General features: G+C 45.2%; 1 protein-coding gene and 1 pseudogene across 2 annotated transcripts in view; one reads left to right on the top strand and one right to left on the bottom strand.

Annotated features, from left to right (window-relative positions):
* Positions 1 to 433: 433 nt before the first annotated feature.
* ZC3HC1 (zinc finger C3HC-type containing 1) overlaps positions 434 to 22655 on the bottom strand; it is a 35047-nt gene continuing 12825 nt past the window's right edge. For both annotated transcript variants that reach the window (XM_050785029.1, XM_050785030.1), the window contains 6 exons: positions 9965 to 10092; positions 7843 to 7997; positions 6343 to 6586; positions 5310 to 5522; positions 4117 to 4323; positions 434 to 873 (listed from right to left, as the gene is read on the bottom strand). In XM_050785029.1, coding sequence (XP_050640986.1) covers positions 805 to 873; positions 4117 to 4323; positions 5310 to 5522; positions 6343 to 6586; positions 7843 to 7997; positions 9965 to 10092 — 1016 coding nt within the window. In that variant the 3' untranslated portion in view covers positions 434 to 804. The remainder of the gene's footprint in view (positions 874 to 4116; positions 4324 to 5309; positions 5523 to 6342; positions 6587 to 7842; positions 7998 to 9964; positions 10093 to 22655) is intronic.
* LOC126951155 (DNA-directed RNA polymerase II subunit RPB4-like) lies at positions 17914 to 18332 on the top strand (annotated as a pseudogene).

Here is a 22655-nt window from a genome sequence, read left to right as displayed (position 1 = left end):
CTTTGCTAGGTCATGGTTACTCTATCAGTGGGCAGTTCAGGGTCAACCTTCTCTACCACAAAAACTGATGATCCCCCAAAAGCAGTGATTCTTGGGGAAGCCCAACTGCGGGAGTCATGCATTCAATGGCACATGGAGAGGGGTCTCTTCTGAAGTGTCTTCCTCCCCATTACACTGTTTTATTCTGTTACCATCAAAGCAAGGAGAAAATTATCAGCTTACCATTCACTATAACATACCAGGAAATTTCCTGGTGGCATAATGAAAATCATCTTGCTTTTTTGGTTTAGGGAAGATTATAGTCAAGTCCTCCTTGACTGGAATCACAAATTTTAGGCTTTGCAGCCAATCTGAAAATCAAAAGTCGAATGTTCCACTGACGTTGTCTCCGGCCCACAAGGCAAGGAGGAAAACAGTTCTCCAACAAGGAGAATCTTAGCAAATATTTTATTAATACACGCTGTCATACTCCTGGGATAGAAGAGTCCTCAGAACACCACCCCACACTGAAGATGCTGAAATGGGTGGTCAGGTCCTTAGTCCTCCTTCTGGTCTGTTAACCCCGCACTCCTTCAACAGAATCAGGCTTGCTGCCCTTACCCTGTCCACATCCCTGAAAGGAAACGGGTCTCCCTCAGCCAGATGCAGACCGTTGACACTCCCTGCCTTTGCTATGGCAGGGGCTCCTTAGGATTAACCCGGAACAGGAAAAACTTAGCGTCAGCTGACCAAAAGGAACTCAGCCTTAATGTTTCCAAAAGTCACTCGCGTTCCAACTCTCTCCAGGAAGGGGCTAGAATATCTTCAGGATGAGCATAGAGATTCCCACTGCCGAAATATTCGGAATACTTTCCTTGATTTCTCAGAGAGACTCTGTAGGCAGAAAAGCTTATTATTAGTGATTAGGTTCTTTGATAGAGACAAAGGATAAATCATTTGTCCCCCAATGATCTGGATATGTCTAGGACTGAGTAAAAATTCACTTTGTAGTATGCTATATATAATGTATACCTAAAGTCAGACTAAAGATCGAGGGGCTGATGTTCTACTGTCAGACTCCTGTTAACACACTCTGAGCCTCTAAGACACGGCACGTATCCTCCCGTCAGGCATCTGTGTCTGTCCTCATCTTTGTACTTGTGGATGACACTTCTGACTTGCCGTTACTGCATGACATGTTTTGCACTGGTTTTTCATTCATGATGCTGAATTGGCTCTAGTTCATTATTTCTTGTGAATAAGCATTATACTTATGTGATGCCTAGCTGAGGTTAACAGTATAAACTAAGGCCAAGTAATAAAAACAGAGTTGAATGACCCCTGTGAGTTTAAGCTCACCTTGGTCTTCACAGCTTTATGTTTTAGCCAGCAGTGCTAGTAATAGGAAGAATCTCACTGCCATCTGATTATGCCAATGAAATACTCTGAGATTCTGAGAAATGGTGGTAAAGGGAGACAAAGTAATTCCTTAGGAGACAAAAGCTCTTGGTGAATCAGAACACTTGGTTCTGTCTGCCTTTGAGCGTCACAATAAAGAGCAAATGTTCCACGCAGAAAGGGCTTCAGTGAGAGTGCAAAGAATGTCCAGCAAGATGATCCACAGTTACCTCCAGTTTCTCATATGACATGTTCAATGTCGCCCAGGCTGGAGTGCTGTGGTGCGATCTCGGCTCACCGCAACCTCCGACTCCCTGGTCCAAGCAATTCTCCTGCCTCAGCCTCCTGAGTAGCTGGGATTACAGGCATGTGCCACCATGCCCTGCTAATTTCTGTATTTTTAGTAGAGATGGAATTTCACCATGTTGGCCAGGATGGTCTCGATCTCCTGACCTCGTGATCTGCCTTCCTCGGCCTCCCAAAGTGCTGGGATTACAGGCATGAGCCACCACGCCCGGCCCACTTTCACTTTCAGTTTTTAAAAAATCTATCCTCTTTGAGGATGTTTCAATAAGTTCCAGGAGGAAAAAGTTTGAACTCTTACTAATGACTGAGGGAAATTTAGTTAATAGAATGACAAAGTTGAAAGAAACATGAGTTGAAAAAATAGTATACACATTTTTCTTTTTTTTGAAAGGGAGTCTCACTCTGTTGCCCAGGCTGGAGTGTAGTAGCGCGATCTTGGCTCACTGCAGCCTCCAACTCCCGATTCTCCTGCCTCAGCCTCTGTAGTAGCTGGGACTACAGGTGCATGCCAACAGGCCTGCCTAATTTTTGTATTTTCAGTAGAGACGGGGTTTTGCCATGTTCGCCAGGCTGGTCTCGAACTCCTGACTTCAGGTGACCCCCTGCCTCAGAGTCCCAAAGTGCTGGGATCACAGGCATGAGCCACTGCACCTGGCCTTGGTATATACTTTTTTTTCAAACATCAGGATCCTTTACCACACCGTCTCATTAAGCTTTCTAGCATCCAGTCGCAGCAGCTGTCAGAAGGTTAAAAGACACTACCCAAAAAAAAGAAAAAAAAAGATCTTAAAAGTCCTGGAATCCAGGGCCAATTATGAGGCCAACTTTTCCCACTACAAAACAAAAACAAAACCCCATGGGCTTTCTTTTTCATATGGCAGTGAGAGAGAGGAGTCTTATTGAAAACTGCCAATGTACTAGTTTCTGAAGATCTAGGTAGAGAAATGCAGATTTTTTTTTTTTTCTGTGAAAACTTGGAAAACCTTCACCTGCATATTTACTGAGGATACTAATATACATTTATTTTTATTATTTTTTTTTTTGAGACAGAGTCTCTCTCTGAAGCCCAGGCTGGAGTGCAATGGCACGATCTCGGCTCACTGCAACCTCCGCCTCCTGGGTTCAAGTGATTCTCCAGCCTCAGCCTCCCAAGTAGCTGGGATTATAGGTGCCTGCCACCACACCCGGCTCATTTTTTTTTTTTATATTTTTAGTAGAGATGGGGTTTCACCATGTTGGCCAGGCTGGTCTCAAACTCTTGACCTCAGGTGATCCATTCACCTTGGCCTCCCAAAGTGCTAGGACTACAGGTGTGAGCCACCACGCCACCATGCATTGTTGGACTTTTAGCATTACAATAGTTCCCTCCAGTGGAATCCTGTAACCCTAGAAAACCATGAATCTAGGAGTGCTGCTCGTAAATATCTGCTGACAAGTATTTTACTTGGTCCTTGAAAGTTATACAGGTCAGAAATTGTTACAAGCTACAAGGAAAATCTGGGAGTGAGCCAGCCAAGGAGAGAACCCAGTTTTCATGATTCTGTATTGCCCAGCCTATCACTTCCAATCTTTAAACAGAGCAAACACTTGACTTTTCTTCTCAGTTGTCACCCACATTTGTAACCCATAGCAGTCATGGCTGCAATGGCTAGCAGAGTCACAGTCTGGGCTGTAGAACAGAGTAATGTGCCCGGCGTGTGGAATGAAACCATCATTTTGGTGTCAGAGCCCAGTGCTCCAAACAGCTAAGTTAACTGGCCAGGCTCCAAGTGCAAGTGATAGCAACTGAAAGAAAAAGCAGCTGTCTGCAACATGAGGCCGGAGCAGCTGCCTATTCATCTATTTCTGTTTCTGTACTCCTTTTCTACTTGGAGTCATTTTATTTAGGAGAACAAAATAATTTATCAGAACTTGATGGAATGCCATATGCTAAACTGCAGAAAGACGAACCGGTTCTATGCCTATTCCCTAGGACTAAAGCAGAATGAGTCTAACTTGACGTGTAAGCTGGGCATGGTGGCTCATGCCTGTAATCCCAGCACTTTGGGAGGCCGAGGCCGGTGGATAACCTGAGGTCAGGAGTTTGAGACCAGCCTGGCCAACATGGCGAAACCCCATCTATTAAAAAATACAAAATTAGCCAGGCATGGTGGCAGGCACCTGTAATCCCAGCTACTTGGGAAGCTAAGGCAGGAGAATTGCTTGAACCCAGGAGACGGAGGTTGTAGTGAGCTGAGATCGCACCATTGGACTCCAGCCTGGGCAAGAACGAAACTCCATCTCAGAAAACAAACAAACAAACAAACAAACAAACCCAAATAACTTGATGTATGGGAGCTGAAGGCAGGCAGGGTGCTAATTACAGGACCAGCCTCTGCTCCTCCTCCTATACACAGTAAGTGCTGCCCACACACAGGCAATGGCTTATCTCACCATGGAGTCCGTTTCAGCTGGCTGGCTAGACTGTTTGTGGGCCAAGAGGATGGTCAGCACTGCTTTCCAGCCTGGCTCTGCTGGGGCGCTGGCATCTGGTTCAGTTCCACCATTCTCCCTGCTTTCTTTGCCGAGTGTGATATTCACCCAAGGGCACCAGTCTCTATGCTGAGAGGTGGGATCAAAGAAGCTTCGGGAAGATGTGTCCTGAGGAAGGAGAAAAAGAAATAGCATTCATGGGTAGACGCTAGGTAAGTTCAGGGAGACACTGCTACTAGTCATTAAGTCCAGAATCTCACAACTACCTATACTTCGAGTGTTTATGCTCTCCTTTAAACTTTGCCTGTACATTTTCCTCGCATTTTCTTTATTTTTTTTCACTCCTTTTGTGTTAAACAAGCTACACTTTATCACAAGGGATAAGGGATACCCAACCCCCAGGCCATGGATAGGTACCAGGTCGCACAGCAGGAGGTGAGCAGCAGGCAGGCAAGCAAAGCTTCATCTGAATTTACAGCCGCTCCCCATTGTTTGCATTACCACCTGGGCTCTGCCTCCTGTCAGATCAGCAGTGGCATTAGATTCTCACAGGAACAGGAACCCTACTGTGAAGTGCACATGTGGGGGATCTAGACTTCGGGCTCCTTATGAGAGTCTGACACCTGATGTCTGTCACTGTTTCCCATCACCCCCAGATGAGATCATCTAGTTGCAGGAAAACAAGCTCAGGGTTCCCAGTGATTCTATATTATGGTGAGTTGTATAATTATTTCATTATACATTACAATATAATAATAATAGAAATAAAGTACACAATACATGTAATGTGCTTACATCATCCCGAAACCATCCTCCCAACCCTGGTCCGTGGAAAAATGGTCTTCCACGAAAACGGTCCCTGGTGCCAAAAAGGTTGGGGACCACTGCCATATCAGGTTTGTCCCTGTATCACACTGCTGTTCCATTTGCCTGAAATATCTATTATTTCTCCAGAATCCACCCCAAAGGAGCAAAAAGGAGCAAAAAACATGACTGACATTTTTCCCCTTTGGTCACCCAACTTTAAACTTATTCACAGGGTCTACTTTTTGCACTGGACCATGGAAGGGCTCATGCCTGCTTCTCCGTGCTGCCCAGGGAGAGCCCAACATGCTGTTTCTGCTCAGCCACTGCTACATGCGCGGTGGACTCACCGAACTGCTGGAGGAGCAGAGGCGAGCTCGTTTGGCTTTCCGCAGAGGGCTAGATGGTACCTCCAGGCCAGGGGTGTCTCCTGTTCCCATGCTTCGGGTCACTGGGCGAGTTCTGGTGGTGGGGCTAGCAGCCTCTGGCTCAGGACGGTCAATAGGACTGGAAGAGTCCCAGCTCCGAGTTCGAGAGACAATGGGACCAGGGCTCTTTTCAGCCTGAAGGAAAGGGGAGATAATGGAAGTACACAAATGATATTAATGATACTTCTTTCTTTAATCTTCTTCTTTTTGAGACAGAATCTCGCTTTGTTTCCAAGGCTGGAGTGCAGTGAGGCGATCTTGGCTCACTACAACCTCTGCCTCCCAAGTTCAAGTGATTCTCCTGCCTCAGCCTCCCAAGTAGCTGGGATTACAGGCGCCCACCACCACCCCTGGCTAATTTTTGCATTTTTGGTAGAGACGGGGTTTCACCATGTTGGCTAGGCTGGTCTCGAACTCCTGACCTCAAGTGATCCACCTGCCTCAGTCTCCCAAAGTGCTGGGATTACAGGCGTGAGCCACCGGGTCTGGCTGAATTTAGCTTCTCCATTAGTGAACAGAAACACTACGTGATATTGTGACCAATGTAGTGGGAAGTGAAGCCTATCCACCTAAATTAATTTCCAACTTTCTACCAATAATACTTTTTTTTTTTTTTTTTTGAGACGGAGACTTGCTCTGTCGCCTGGGCTGGAGTGCGGTGGCCGGATCTCAGCTCACTGCAAGCTCCGCCTCCCGGGTTCACGCCATTCTCCTGCCTCAGCCTCCGGAGTAGCTGGGACTACAGGCGCCCGCCTAGTTTTCTGTATTTTTTTAGTAGAGATGGGGTTTCACTGTGTTAGCCAGGATGGTCTCGATCTCCTGACCTTGTGATCCGCCCGTCTCGGCCTCCCAAAGTGCTGGGATTACAGGCTTGAGCCACCACGCCCGGCCTACCAATAACACTTTTGCCAAGAATGTTGTTTAAAAGTCCACCCCAAACAAGCTAAGTGCATACCTGCTCTGAGCCTGGGGAGAAAGTGGCATCCTGGCTCCGCGTCATCATCCTCCGAGGAGATTCAGGCACCAGAGGTAAGCGCTCTGGTCGCCCCTCAAGGCCTGGGATCGGGGAGCTGGTCAGGCCAAAGGATGCATCCAGGTCAGTCATGGATGATTCAATCTGCTGGAAGCCCCAGAGCCCCACCTTCCTCATACACTGCGAACATGTTATCAGGGAAAGCTGCATGGGTTCCAAAGAGGAACTAGATAGGAATGAAAAAAAAAGAGAATTTTCTCAAAGTGTAACATTTCCAAATGACTAAGTGTAATGTCTCGCAAGTATGCTTTATCTCATCCAATTTCTGGAACAGTCCAGTGGACAGTCCATGGCCTGTCAGAGCCTCTGTGCTCCAATCTCAGGACCCCAGCTTCATACTTCATCATCTCTCATGTATTTCCCATAGAAAGACCTAGGGTTCTTATTGTGCTCTTTATGGTAAGACTGTTTTGCAGGCATGTTTTAAAAGTTTCTCGGCCAGGTGTGGTGGCTCATGCCTGCAATCCCAGCACTTTGGGAGGCCACGATGGGTGGATCACCTGAGGTCCTGAGGTCGGGAGTTTGAGACCAGCCTGACCACCAACAACAACGAAAAGGTTTCTCCTGTCCTTCTTTTTTTTTTTTTTTGAGATAGAGTTTACTCGTTGCCCAGGCTGGAGTGCAATGGTACGATCTCGGCTCACTGCAACCTCTGCCTACCAGGTTCAAGTGATTCTCCTGCCCCAGCCTCCTGAGTAGCTGGGATTACAGGCACCTGCCACCATGCCCGGCTAATTTTTGTATTTTTAGTAGAGATGCGGTTTCACCATGTTGGCCAGGTGAGCCACTGTACCCGCCTCTCTTGTCCCTCTTAAAGTCTTTTCCCTTTAGACGAAAAACATTCCTTAATCTACCAAAGAGAGCATATTTAAAATAAATCAAGATTTATTTATTGTCAGAACCAATCTGACTTTAAATATGCTCTCTTTGGTAGATTAAGGATAGTGGGAGTCTATGCCAAATTGAGCAGCTGGAATGGAAATAGCAACACGGGGGCCTAGAAGACTCCAGCTGGTGTTTCCTATGGTAGTTTTCATCAATTAAGTGGATTTTTCTTCCTTTCTAAAAATAGAAAAGAACTTCCTTTCTATTTTTCCTTCTTAAAAATAGAAAAGAGCTTATTTTCTTTCTATTTTTAGAAAGGAGGTTCACTGTTTATAGAACACAAATTCCCAGTCGAGAAGCAACCGTACAATAAACAAAGTTCAGTTGTGAACACCAAGAATTCCTGAATTCCAGTTCTGGTTTTGTTACTAATTCTTATTATCCATTCTCCACGCTGCCATCCCCCACCCAGTTTCTCTTTGTCTCTTTTTCTCACGGGAAACACCATGTGATTCCTAAATGCGTTAAGTGACTGACATATACAAGTGTAATGCTGTTGTCATGGCTCATGTCTCCGGGCAAAATTCGCTGACTCACCTACATGCCCAGCCACACACAGAGAGAATACAGGCAGTGACGTGGACTTGGATGTCTGAGCCTAATTTGATTGTAGTTTTTCTCTCATCAGTTCGGTGATCAAGTTCATCTTCAAGCAGGTGCAGGAGAAGACTGAGCTTATCTTCTGTCAAGCACTACAAGGGAGCCAAGTAAAAAACTTCGTTTCAACTACCATAAAAAGAAAAATCACACATTATAACATACCTAGATAGTACGAGCAGAAAATCAGGAAGGAAATTACAAACATGAAGACAGTTCTCTTCACAGAGAACAAATACTTCCAGGACAGGGATATAGTATCACACAGAAGCTTTCTGAATTGCCCTGAATCTGCTGACTGAGAAAGACGGAATCTCCCTGGAACTGCCAAAACTCTTGTTAGTACTAAATTGTTTTCAATTTATCAGCTGCAGATATTCCCTGAAACCTGCAAACTTCAAACCCAAATAGTGAAAACAAATTGCTGCTTATGTCTTAGCCTGATGCTAAATTTACTTAAACATTAAAGAAAAAAAAATTTTAGAGATAGGGTCTCACTATGTTGGCCATGCTGGTCTTGAACTCCTGAGCTCAAGCAATCTTCCCACCTCAGCCTACTGAATAGCTGGGACTACAGGCGTGCATCACCATGCCCCAGGCTCTAAATTTACTTTTTGATGGAACGACAAAGCTTGTTAGACTTTATTTTTGTTCTAAGAAAAATAAGGAACTATGACCAGGTGAAAAAAAATTGCCTTGGCTTGGGACAGGGTTATATTCATAATAAGCATCAGAGGTTAACAGTTTCAGTCGCTGGCCATACCACCCTGAATGTGCCCAATCTCGTCTGATCTCAGCAGCTAAGCAGGGTCAGTCCTGGTTAGTACTTGGAGGGGAGTTTGGGAAGTTAACAGTTTGATGCTAAAACCCGTACCACTCTCTTAATTTGAAGAGGCTACTATTTCCTACAGTAAAGCTTGTCTTCATGGAGTACCCATAGGGTGATTAAATGGAACAGTAAATATTCAGTTTCAAAGTACAGATTGACTAGAGTGTTTACTTTATTTCATTTTTGAGACGGAGTTTCGCTCTTGTTACCCAGGCTGGAGTGCAATAGTGTGATCTCGGCTCACTGCAACCTCTGTCTCCCAGGTTCAAGCAATTCTCCTGTCTTAGCCTCCTGAGTAGCTGGGACTACAGGCACAAACCACCATGCCCAGCTAATTTTTTGTATTTTTAGTAGAGACTGGGTTTCACCATGTTGGCCAGGCTGGGCTCGAACTCCTGACCTCAGATGATCCACCCACCTCAGCCTCCCAAAGTGCTGGGATTACAGGCATGAGCCACCGTGCCCAGGCTGACTACAGCATTTAAACGTTTCTACTCACAAGGAGAAAGGAGTTTGTACTTTCTTTGAAAAATGATATGCAATAAACCATATGCAGTCACATTTCAGTATTTTCTGTTAAATAGTTTAAGTAGGCTGGGTGAGCTGGCTCATGCCTGTAATCCCAGCACTTTGGGAGGCTGAGGTGGGTGGATCATCTGAGGTGAGGAGTTCAAGAACAGCCTGACCAACATGGTGAAACCCCATCTCTACTAAAAATACAAAAATTAGCCAGGTGTGGTGGCAGACACCTGTGATCCCAGCTACTCAGGAGGCTGACAGGAGAATCGCTTGGACCTGGGAGGCGGAGGGTGCAGTGAGCAAAGATTACACCATTGCACTCCAGCCTGGGTGACAGAAAGAGACTCGGTCTCAAAATAATAACAATAATTTAAGTAATAAATCAAGATAAAATAGAATTTATGGGCAGCATATATTCAGAGCAAACTTGAATCTATGCTTCCAGGTTATAGCCCTAAAACTTGGTCCAAATAAACTCTCTGCTTATATACGTATATGTTAAATTGAATCCATGCCATTTAAAAAACCATACCTAAACATTCAAATGGAACTCTCAACAGTCACCTTCCTGGTGGAGACCGAAACAGTGAGCTGAGAGATAGACAAGCAGTTCTCTTCACAGCAATTGCATCTTCTTGTCATTAAAAGAAATGCTTCAGGTATAAATACTGGCAACAACTGGAAGCCATTGCAGCCTAGTCAGGAAAAACTCACCATAGTTTTCAAGTCCTCCGGCCTTAGGGAAGGAAGCTGGAGGTCCAAGTGACAAAGGCTTTGAAAACGATCTAGGAATTCACTAACAAGAATAGCAGGCTCATCCAGGGGCAACATCCCAAATCGGTCTGTGGAAAAAGTAAACTGGAAGATTGTATTGGTATAAACTGTAAAAAATAAAAAACACAGCTGGGCACGGTGGCTCATGCCTGTAATCCCAGCACTTTGGGAGGCTGAGGCAGGTGGATCACCTGAGGGCAGGAGTTCAAGACCACCCTGGCCAAGATGGTGAAACCCCCATCTCTACTAAAAATACAAAAAATTAGCCAGGCATGGCAGTGCACGCCTGTAATCCCAGCTACTTGGGAGGCTGAGATAGGAGAATCACTTGAACCCAGGAGGCGGAGGTTGCAATGAGGCTGAGATCGCGCCACTGCACTCCAGCCTGGGCAACAGAGCAAGACTCTTGTCTCAAAAAAAAATAATAATAAAATAAAATAAAATAAAATAAAATAAACATGTATTAAATGACTGAGGAAATGTAGTAAAATTGATGAGCTATTTGATGGTGTCAGGAAATTACTGATTTTCATTTTGATGGGGCTGTAATGATACTACTGAGACTACGTTTAAAAAGTAGAATCCGTATCTTTTATATCTTGAAATATTTACAGATAAAATGGCATAATATGTGGGACTGAACTTCAAAACAACGCAGAGGGGCAGGGTGTTAGGTGTTAGGAATACAGAAGAAACAAGATCGGCCATGAGTTGATCATTGCTGAAGTTGAGTGATGGGGTTTTATTATTTATACTATTCCGTGTGCTTCTGTGTATGTTTGAAATTGTTACCTTAAGAAGGAGAAAACAAAACAGAGTTAGTAAAGATGGAGACTTAAATAGGCGAAAGGGCTTAAAGAACCATCATTTTATAACAGCTACCAAGTTATAATTTACTGTGAGCTAAGAATGAAAAAAGTGGCATGTTCCTAAAGTCTACACAAGAGATACAAAAAGGCTCACATTATAAGGTGAAGCATTAACTGGGTACCAGAGTAAATAAAGTATACAATTAAGAATTCTACTGGTAATACCTAAGTTGGAAAAGAATCTGTCTGAAATCTAAGCAGTGTGGAAACTGATTATATACTATAGTATAATTATCTCTGGCATTACCCAATTCATCTACTGCATATTTGGTATACTGGTACAAAGGCAAATGATGAGTGTGGAAAGGCCTTGCTAAGCTACTTCTTAAAAAGGTCAGTCTAGTAGGCCTAGAATGATAAGTAGAAACTACACTGAATCAGCTTTTTCCCCCCCCCAAGACAGAGTTTTTGCTGTCGCCCAGGCTGGAGTGCAATGGTGCGATCTTGGCTCACTGCAACTTCTACCTCCCAGGTTCAAGCAATTCTCCTGCCTCAGTCTCCTGAGTAGCATGGGTTACAGGTGCCTGCCACCATGCGTGGCTAATTTTTATATTTTTAATAGAGATGGGGTTTCACCATGTTGGCCAGGCTGATCTTGAACTCTTGGCCTCAGGTGATCCACCCGCCTCGGCCTCCCAAAGTACTGAGATTACAGGCATAATTCACCACACCCAGCCCTGAATCAGCTTTAATAAAGAATTAAAACACATACTGGAAGAGATTTCATAGGAAAAGTGAAGAAAGAACATGTCATCCTAACCTGATCATCTAAAAAGTAGGAAGCCACTCAACTCACTGGTCTTTTCTCAGCCTCAAATTAACATTTAGTTGCTCAACAGCACTATAAGGCAGCCCCATAGGCTACAAAGATGAGACACACATTCAACATCCTTAAGTTACTCATAATCTAATATGGAAGCCAGACATGCAATGTGATTACAGTGTGATAAGTGTTATCACAACAGTAAAGAGAGACCATTATAAGAGTGTACAATAGGGATACAGCAGATACTGTTAGCTGTTCACCCAGCTATCTCCTGCTCCTGCCTTGCTAGCAGAAGCAAGGTTTTGTTTGGTGTCTTGTCTTTCCCATAGGGTAAATTCCTGACTTGTCTCTACCAATCCCAACAGCAGCGTTTTCCTTAACAGTGACCCATTTAGGAAGGGGTATTTGATCCAGTCGTGGTCAATAGACAGGAAAGGTAGTGGGCTGGAGGGATTCTGTGACTATGTGAAGGCTAGATGGTGTTTGCACATGACTCTTCAAACTGCTGCCTTGAGAGGAACTAGTTTTAGAACAAGATGACATGCTTCTTGCAAGGACTGGGTCCTTAGTGCTATGTCTGAGCCAATAAATTTACCAACCCTGCAGGAATCCTAAAAAATTATTTTATTTTTTGAGACAGTCTTGCTCCATTGCCCAGGCTGTAGTGCAGGGGCATGATCTTGGCTCACTGCAACCTCCACCTCCTGGGTTCAAATGATTCTTGTGCCTCACCCTCCCGAGTAGCTGGGACTACAGGCATGTGCCACCATGCCCGGCTAATTTTTTGTGTGTGTATTTTTAGTAGAGATGGCGTTTTGCTGTGTTAGCCAGGCTAGTCTCGAACTCCTGGCTTCATGTGATCTGCCTGCCTCCGTCTCCCAAAGTGCTGGGATTACAGATGTGAGCCACCACACCCGGCAATTCTTCCTTTTTTAAAAATAAGAATTCTTAATTTTTGTCTTAGCGAGGAGCAAACATAAAGCTATCTCGGCTTTTATTTTTTATTTTATTTATTTTTTTGAGACGGAGTTTCACTCTTGTGGCTCAGGCTGGAGTGTAATGGCGCGATCTCGGCTCACTGCAACCTCCGCCTCCCGGGTTCAAGCAACTCTTCTGCCTCAGCCTCCCAAGGAGCTGGGACTACAGGTGCCTGCCACCACGCCCAGTTAATTTTTTGTATTTTTATTAGAGATGGGGCTTCACCACGTTGGCCAAGATGGTCTCCATCTCTTGACTTCATGATCCGCCCACCTCAGCCTCCCAATGTGCTGGGATTACAGGTGTGAGCCACTGCACCCGGCCCATTTTGTGATGTTTTAACTGTCGTTTCCATCTTCCCTTCCCCAGCTCAGGTCTGTGGTAGCCTTGAAAACGCACATCCTGGCCGGGCGCAGTGACTCACGCCTGTAATTCCAGCATTTTCGGAGGACAAGGCGGATGGATCACCTGAGGTTGGGAGTTCGAGACCAGTAAGACCAAGATGGAGAAACCCTGTCTCTACTAAAAATACAAAATTAACCGAGCATGGTGGCACATGCCTGTAATCCCAGCTACTGGGGAGGCTGAGGCAGAATCGTTTGAACCTGAGAGGCAGAGGTTTGGTGAGCCGAGACTGCGCCATTGCACTCCAGCCTGGGCAACAAGATCAAAACTCCATCTCAAAAAAAAAAAAGAGAGAAAAAGAAAACCAACATCCCCACAATCATGGTGAAAACCAGTAGCTTAGCAGTCACCGGAGAGCACAGAAAAGAGGTGGAGCTCCTCCAAAGCCCCCTTCCAGAGAACCATCATTATTTGATCTGTGTGGCAGTTGCCTGGAACATCATACTGTCCCAGTGAGAACACCCTTTTCCCCAGACAGGTTTTCAAAAATGATCATTGGCAACTGTTTAACATCACAGTTGCTTTGAGGCAGCAGTATGAGTTGGAGCAAATAATAAGCTGACCAAAAACCTTAAAAGCTGGGAAATGAAATGTCCATAGGCAGGCTTGAAAGGCTCTGACATATTCCTTGGAATCTAGAAGCGCATGTACAAGTACAGAGCTATACACATGCCCAGGAAAGACCTGAAAAAGGCCCTAGGCTCTCACCTCTGGCTGATGCTGAGGTCCTGCTTGTGTGAAGGCTAACACAGAGTTGCAGACTGCCTGCTTGACTACTGAAGGTGTGCTCCCCCCACCACACACAGCTCCTTGGCAAGGCTGGGGGACTTATTCGTTCTAGGCATTTAAAGAAATCTCTGTCCAATCGTCCTGTGAAAGTTGATTTTGAGGCCGGGCACAGTGGTTCATGCCTGTAATCCCAACGCTTTGGGAGGCCGAGGTGGGCAGATCACGAGGTCAGCAGTTCAAGACCAGGCTGGCCAACATGGCGAAACCCTGTCTCTACTCAAAATACAAAAATTTACCAGGCATGGTGGCAGGCGCCTGTAATCCTGGCTACTCAGGAGGCTGAGGCAGGAGAAGTGCTTGAACCTGGGAGGCGGAGGTTGCAGTGAGCCGAGACCACGCCATTGCACTCCAGCCTGGGCAACAGAGCAAAATTCTGTCTAAAAAAAAAGAAAGTTGATTTTGATAATTTTGCAAGTGTTCTTTTTGCTCTCATAGAGGATTTTCAGATGCCCTTCCTCCACCATCCCCACTGGAGATATCCTACGTGGATTGAGACAAACACATATTTGAGGCCAGGCATAATTGTTCATGACTGTAATCCTAACATTTTGGGAGGCTGAGGTAGAAGGATCACTTGAGGCCAGGAGTTTGAGATCAGCCTGGGCAATATAGTGAGACTCCATCTCTACCAAAAAAAAAATTAGCTGGATGTGGTGGCATATGCCTGTAGTCACAGTTATTCAGGAGGCTGAGGCAGGAGGATTGCTTAAGCCCAGGAATTAAGGCTGCAGTGAGCTATGATCATGCCACTGCACTGTAGCCTGGCAGAGAGAGAGAGGAGAGAGAAACGTGTACTTGATAGAAGAAACAGAAGGAAGGAAGGAAGGAAGGAAGGGAGGGAGGGAGGGAGGCAGGGAGGGAGGGGAAGGGGGAAGGGGAAAAGGGGGTAAGGGAGAAAGGGAGGGAAGGGAGGGAGGGAATGGAGGGAAGGGAAGGAAAAGAAAGAAGGGAAGGAAGGGAAGGAAGGGAAAGAAGGGAAGGAAGGGAAGGAAGGGAAGGAAGGGAAGGAGGAAGGAGGGAGGGAGGGAGAGAGAGAGGGATGGACTACCTGATAGAAGAAATAGTACTTACAAATATGTCAGTGCTCTCCTGCTTACTAAAATCAATTTTAAAAATTAATTATTATTAGCCAGGTGGCACTTGTAAGCCCCGCTACTCTGGAGACTTAGGCAGAAGTATCACTTGAGCCCAAGAGTTCAAGGTCAGTCTGGGCAACAGAGTGAGACCCCATCTTTTTCCTTTGCTGCAATGCAGTGGTGCAATCATGGCTTACCACAGCCTTAACCTCCCAGGCTTATGCGATCTTGCCACCTCACCCTCCTGAGTAGCTGGGACCACAGGTATGCGTAACCATTCCCAGCTAATTTTTTGTATTTTTTGTAGAGATGGGGTCTCTTTTTTTATATTGTGTCACTGCCCTCCAGCCTGCATGACAGAGCATATTATTATATTGGGGTCTCTCTTTTTACTATATTGTCCAGGCTGGTCTTGAACTCCTGGACTCAAGCAATCTGCCCACTTCAGCCTCCGAAAGTGCTGGGACTACAGGCATGAGCCACCACACCTGGCTGCATTTTAAATTGTAATGATTATTTTCTTATTTGAGTTTCAGATATCCATAAGTGGGGTAGTGGATCTCCTTTAGGCTGGCTATTCTAGTCTTTTAGCATTGTCTGTAGCATTCGTTTTTTTTTTTCCGAGACGGAGTCTTGCTCTGTCACCCAGGCTGGAGTGCAGTGGCACAATCTCAGCTCACTGCAACCTCTGCCTCCCGGGTTCAAGCAATTCTCCTGCCTCAGCCTCCTGAGTAGGTTGGACTACAGGTGCCCACCACCACACCAGGCTAGTTTTTTGTATTTGTAGTAGAGATGGGGTTTCACTGTGTTAGCCAGGATGGTCTCAAACTCCTGACCTCGTGATCTGCCTGCCTCGGCCTCCCAAAGTGTTGGGATTACAGGCATGAGCCACCACGCCTGGCCTGTCTGTAGCATTCTTGAAAGCATTCTTGCTTTCTAGCAACAACAGGATATTCTGATCCAAGTTGATTTATTGTCCTTGCCCCAAGACATGGAATCAGCAACTCTCCAAAGAGCCTGATCCTTTTAATCATACTAGACTAAAATGAGGGACCAAAATCTGGTTGCTAACAATGCAAAGAAGTGTGGGCAGAAGTGCTGCTGTTACTGCATTTGGGCCCCTTCTAATAACAAAACTGTAAAAGATATTTTTTTAAACAGCCTTACTGAGGTCTAATTGACATAAATTGTACATATTTAGGTATATAGTTTGGTAAGTTTTGATGTGCACATCCATGCAGCCATCACTGCTAGATTTCTAACATCTTGAGTTTATATTTATTTTCCCAATTTAATGCTGCATATTATTATTCTATCCTGTTTTTCTTTCATTTCCCTTTTTTTTTTTTTTAAGAGACAGGGTCTTGCTCTGTCATGTAGGCTGGAGGGCAGTGACACGATTATAGCTCACTGTAACTTCGAATTCCTGGGTTAAAGGGATCCTCCTGCCTCAATCTCACGAGTAGCTTAGGATGACAGGGGTATGCCACCACACCTGGCTAATTTTAAAGATTGTTTTCTTTGTAGAGACAGGGTGCCCAGCCTGGTCCCAAACTCCAGGCCGCAAGTGATCCTCCCACGTCAGCCCTGCAAAACACTGGGATTACAGGCGTAAGACTCCATGCCTGGCTGGGGTTATTACTTTAAGTCCTTTTATGTCTTCTAAGTTTAGTTCTTTGCCTTGAGACTTACCCCTTACAGTTTGTACTCTACCCTAGTTCATGCTATCTATAACATCTCTTCCTTCTTCAAAAAATCTCATAGCTTCTCATCACGTACATTTAATAAAATCATGGTTTGGCCACTGTCTACACTTTAGTCTTCTCTATTCTCCCCACGGGGACACTGTGATCCAGCCCTGTGAAACTATTCAGCATTCTCCAAATGTACCATCCTTTGGCCTTTTGCTTTTACCCACTGTTGTTGGTCTTTCAAATTCAGCCTAGAAGCCAGGTGCGGTGGCTCACGCTTGTAATCCCAGCACTTTGCCAGCACTTTGGGAGGTTGAGGAGGGTGGATATTTTGAGGTCAGGAGTTCAAGACCAGCCTGGCTAACATGGTGAAACCCTGTCTCCACTAAAAATGCAAAACTTAGCCAGGCGGTAGAGGCGTGCACCTGTAATCCCAGGTACTCGGGGGTGCTGAGGCAGGAGAATGGCTTGAGCCGGGGAGGCAGAGGTTGTGGTAAGCTGAGATCGAGCCACTGCACTCAAGTCTGGGCAACAGAGTGAGACCCTATCTCAAAAAAAAGCAAAAAACAAAAAACAAAAAACAGCCGAGTGAAGTGGCTTCCTTCTTCAAAAAATCTCGTAGTTTCTCACCTGAACCTGGGAGGCAGAGGTTGCAGTGAGCCCTGTGAAACTATTCAGCATTCCCCAAATGTACCAGCACTTTTTTTTTTTTTAAATGGAGTCTCACTGTGTCGTCTAGGCTGGAGTGCAGTGTTCAAGCGATTCTCCTACCTCAGCATCCCCTAGTGCTAGGATTACAGGCATGAGCCACTGTGCCCAGCCAATCCCAGCACTTTGGGAGGCCGAGGCAGGTGGATCACCTGAGATCAGGAGTTTGAGACCAGCCTAGCCAACATGACAAAACCTGCCCGTACTAAAAATACAAAAATAAGCTGGGGATGGTGGTGTATGCCTGTAATCCCAGCTACTGGGGGGCTGAGGCAAGGGGATCACCTGAACCTGGGAGGTAGAGGTTGCAGTGAGCTGAGATCGTGCCACTGTACTCCAGCCTGGGCTAAGCTGAATTTGCTTTTTTTTTTTTTTTTTTTTTGAGACGGAGTCTCACTCTATTGTCCAGGCTGGAATGCAGGAAGCTTTAGCAGGGATGGGGAAAGAAGAGGAAAAAAGAAAAGGAGGGAGGAGGAAAAGAGGAGGGATGGAGAAGGAAGACAGGAAATAGAATAAGTAACTAAATGGCTTAAACAGTATGAAAATGTAGGCTGCGGGCTCCATGCTTCCACCTCTAGTGGTCTAGGTGGTGGTGTGCGAGGCAGTGATGACAGCCAGCAACAGTGATCCGCAGGCTGGTGGTTTAGGGGAGGACGCCTCACAGCTCATCCTTCCCAGAGTTTGAGACAGCTGAGACACTTCTAAATTCAGAAGTTCATATGCTTCTGGAGCATCAAAAGCAATATAACAAGAGTAAAGAGGATGAACAGAAACTCTCAAAGGTCTCCATGCAAATGTTTAACTACACACAGCCCATTTCAAAAACAGAGAGACCACTGCCAGTGTTCATAGCTTACTGCTCCAGGAAAAGCTTCATACGTTTAGGTTGGCCTTGCTTGGCCAACTTTTGCCTAGAGATTGCTGAGGAGTCCAAGGCCCTAATCCCAAGCCTAGAAGGGTGGTTTGAAGATGAGGAGCTACAGCAGATTCTTGATGATATTTAGAAAGCGCACCTTTCAGTATTAATCTCCAAACAACACTTGGCTCTTTGGGAGAACCCCGGCCCCAGCACAGCACCACTTTCCCAGAGTTTGGGGCTGACTTGCACAGAAATCCCATTGCAGAAGACAGTTAGGATTCTTTTAGAGAGAACGGTCCAGCTTGGTGTTGGATTAGGTTGCTGTTTCAAATAACTGTTAGGCCAAAATGACATGTAATCTTGGAGCAGCCTTGCAGTGGCAACCTGTGGCTTCCTCAGGGTATCTCCAGGAAGGATAAGGTGGCGGGGTGTGTTTAAGTCACGTTGTTGACTGCCTCATGGGTTTTTGGCTCTACATCATCTTTTATTCTTAATATTTTCTGTTTTAATTTCAGTGTGTTTATACTTTTGTTTTGTTTTGTTTTAGCAACTGGGTTTCACCATGTTACCCAGGCAGGTCTCAAACTCCTGGGCTCAAGGGCCCTTCCTACCTCCGCCTCCCAGAGTGTTGGGATTATAGGCATGAGCCACCACGCATGGCTGTTCATGCTTTTTGAAACTAGACCAGAACATAGTAAACATTATAGGGAAAGAACATTCTTACCTAGATGCCAAAAGAAGAATTAAACCAGTATCATTGTTTGAAATTCTTTTTTTTTTTTTTTTTTTTGAGACGGAGTCTCGCTCTGTCGCCCAGGCTGGGGTGCAGTGGCCAGATCTCAGCTCACTGCAAGCTCCGCCTCCCGGGTTCACGCCATTCTCCTGCCTCAGCCTCCCGAGTAGCTGGGACTACAGGCGTCCGCCACATCACCCAGCTAGTTTTTTGTATTTTTTAGTAGAGACGGGGGTTTCACGGTGTTAGCCAGGATGGTCTCGATCTCCTGACCTCGTGATCCACCCGTCTCGGCCTCCCAAAGTGCTGGGATTACAGGCTTGAGCCACCGCGACCGGCCTGAAATTCTTAAAGAAAGGGTGAGAGTGTTGATGACTGAGAGAGCCTTGTGCCTCACCCAGGAGACAGGGAGAAGGTATGCCATGGAAAGCATTTCCATCTGGTGGGGACAACTGTGCTAAGTGTCATGGGGCCCAGGGCTTTGAGATGGACAGATACTTCGCCTTTTTCCTTTTTTTTTTTTTTTTTTTTTGAGACGGAGCCTCACTCTGTTGCCCAGGCTGGAGTGCAGTGGTGGGATCTCGGCTGACTGCAACCTCTGCCACCCGGGTTCAAGCAGTTCTCCTGCCTTAGCCTCCCGAGTAGCTGGGATTACAGGCATGCGCCACCACGCTTGGCTAATTTTTTTTTGTATTTTTAGTAGAAACGGGGTTTCACCATATTGGCCAGGCTGGTCTTGAACTCCTGACCTTGTGGTCCTCCCGCCTTGGCCTTCCAGACTGCTGACATCACAGGCGTGAGCCATCGTGCCTTACCATTTTGCCTTTTTTCTTGGACTGTATTGCAGAATGTAGATTTGGAGTAAGTGGTCCTGAAGCACTTATTTTGTCACCCACAGATTAAGATTTTCCCTCACAGGCTATACTTGAAGGTCTCAACACTTCGAAGTCTCCTCTCACGGGGCATCCAGTCTAACCCTCTGGCTTGCTACTTAGCAACAGGTGTTCTGTGACGGGGTGATTTGGAAGGAAGGAGTCTGCCCCTTTCTGAGCCACAACAGTGAAGCCGTCTGGTCTGAGCCCAGGTGGGAGAGACATTTTCATAGCTAAACATTCTAGCTTTGATTTTTCTGGAGAGAAATATGTCTGTTTTTTTTCACAACTCAGGGGTTTTTCTTTGGGGCACTTGTTGACTCTGTACGAATGTGTAATCCAAGGGAAAAGCTGGAGAAAGAACAAAGTTGGCTTTAAAAGTCAAGGTAAGGCCGGGTGCAGTGGCTCATGCCTGTAACCCCAGCACTTTGGGAGGCAGAGGCAGGTGGATCACCTGAGGTCAGGAGTTCAAGACAACCTGGCCAACATGGTGAAACCTCATCACTACTAAAAATAACACTTTGGGAGGTTGAGGCAGGAGAATCGTTTGAACTCAGGAGGGAAAAATCAGCCAGGTGTGGTGGCGGGCACCTGTAATCCCAGCTACTCGGAAGGCTGAGGCAGGAGAACTGCTTGAACCCAGGAAGCGATGGTTGCAGTGAGCCAAGATTGTGCCACTGCACTCTACCTGGGCGACAGAGCGAGACTGCGTCTCAAAATAACAAAAAATAAAATAAAATAAAATAAAATAAAATAAAATAAACTGTTTAAAGAAATTTAATTTAGTTTATAATTATTGGTAAATGTTAGAAAAAAGTTACCTTCAAAATTAGTAGTTTTGCTTAATAAATTTAAGCATAAAGTGAAAATAATTGTGTTCTTCTATCTACACAAATGTCCTTTGAATGTTAAAGAACCAAACCAAGGGATCGTATAATTGAAAGGTCATATCTAAGATGCATTTAGGAGGTAGAATGGATAGGTCAAAGTGGGTGACGATAGAGAAGAGCATCTAAAGTGACTTTCAGGTTTCTGGCTAGGACAACTGGATGGGAGGTCAGTGCTATTTGCCAAGATGGAGAAAGTTTTAGGTATAAGAGGAAGAGTTCAGTTTTATACACATTGAGTTCCAGGTACCTATAATATTAAGTGGAAATGTTTAGAAGGTAGATGAAAATATGAGTCAAGCTCAAAAGAGAGATCTGGATAGGAATTAGAGGTCTCCGAGGTGGTAGCTGAATTACGAATGAGATCAGGAAAGCAAAATGTATAGTGACAAGAGTTGGGAACCACCAATAGAGTCCCGGGCAGACCTTAAAAACTTAGATGCCGGGCACGGGGGCTCACGCCTGTAATCCCAGCACTGTTGGAGGCCAAGGCAAGTGGATCACTTCAGGTCAGGAGTTCGAGACCAGCCTGGCCAACATGGTAAAACCCCATCTCTACTAAAAATACAAAAATTAGCCGGGTGTGGTGGCAAGTGCCTGTAGTCCCAGCTGCTCGGGAGACTGAGGCAGGAGAATTGCTTGAACCCAGGAAGTGGAGTGAGCCTAGACTGAGTCATTGCAGCACTCCAGTCTGGGTGACACAGCAAGACTCCGTCTCAAGAAAAAAAACAAAAAACAAAAACAAACTTGGACTGAGTACACTAGACAAGGATGGATTCAAATCCTCATAGGACCAAGTTTTGTTATACAATACAGTTAAATAACTAGTAAATCCTACCGATTTCAACAGCAGGAAATCCTTATTATACAATCATCTTCACTTTAACAATTTTATTTAATAATCCCTTTTCTACCACCCTTTCACTGATCAAAGGTAGAGGGGAATCTCTGGTTATTTTCAATCTATTTTTTCCTTTTAGTGATAAATCATGGAATATTCCCAGCTATCAGTGACCCTGGAATTAGCCTGCCATCCTACTGAAATAAAAAATATACCTATATGGCACTGATTCCTGGTCAAGGCATGAAATATACAGATGAATAGTGTTGCTTTTTAACTATGGGTCTAAATAATTTTTTATACTTGCGCTTAGATTCCCCACCAGAGGGCTCTGCTTTGAAGCTGTTTACTTAGCAGGAATATGCCTACATGATTAACAAAATATTTTTTAATTTTTATTTTTAATAGAAATGAGGTCTTACTGCATTTATTGCTCAGGCTGGTCTCAAACTCCTGAACTCAAGTGATCCTCCTGTCTTGGCCTCCCAGTGTTAGGATTATGGTTGGGAGCCACTGTGCCTGGCCGATGAACAAAATATTTTTAAAAACCCAGTTGAGATTACATTTTGGGCTTATTCCAAAGTGTTCTGTGCACACATCAGTAGTTCCTGATTCAAGGGTGAGTATGTTCTCTTATGGCCCTTATGTAGACAGGAAATAGGAGGTTGGACCTGGCCTCCCCAGACAGGCAGCCTGTGGCTGTGATGACACCCTTACTTCAATGCTGTTGTGATAGTGTACCGTTTTACTGTAATAAACTGCAGATTTGTGATCACTCTCACTTGGGGTCCCGTGAGTCTTCTTTAGCAAATGAACTTCCACCATGATTGCTATTAGTACTCCCTCTACAGGAAGCCTAGGTAGAATATGGCGTTTCTTGGTGTGGTGGGAAAAGCAGAGGGTTTGAAATCAGATTAAACTTAGTTATAGCTTCTTCTAGTTGGTTTTAAGACCTTTGATTCTTAGTTTCCTCACCTAAATGAACTGGGTTGTGGTCGGACACAGTGGCTGATGCCTGTAATCCCAGCAGTTTGGGAGGCCGAGGTGGGCAGATGACTTGAGGTCAGGAGTTTGAGACCAGCCTAGCCAACATGGTGAAACCCCACCTCTACAAAAAATTTTTAAAATTAGCAGGGTGTGGTGGCACACACCTGTAA

Source organism: Macaca thibetana, chromosome 3, assembly GCF_024542745.1.
Source record: "Macaca thibetana thibetana isolate TM-01 chromosome 3, ASM2454274v1, whole genome shotgun sequence".
NCBI classification, from domain to species: Eukaryota; Metazoa; Chordata; class Mammalia; order Primates; family Cercopithecidae; genus Macaca; species Macaca thibetana.
This window is presented reverse-complemented; position numbering and strand designations above follow the sequence as displayed.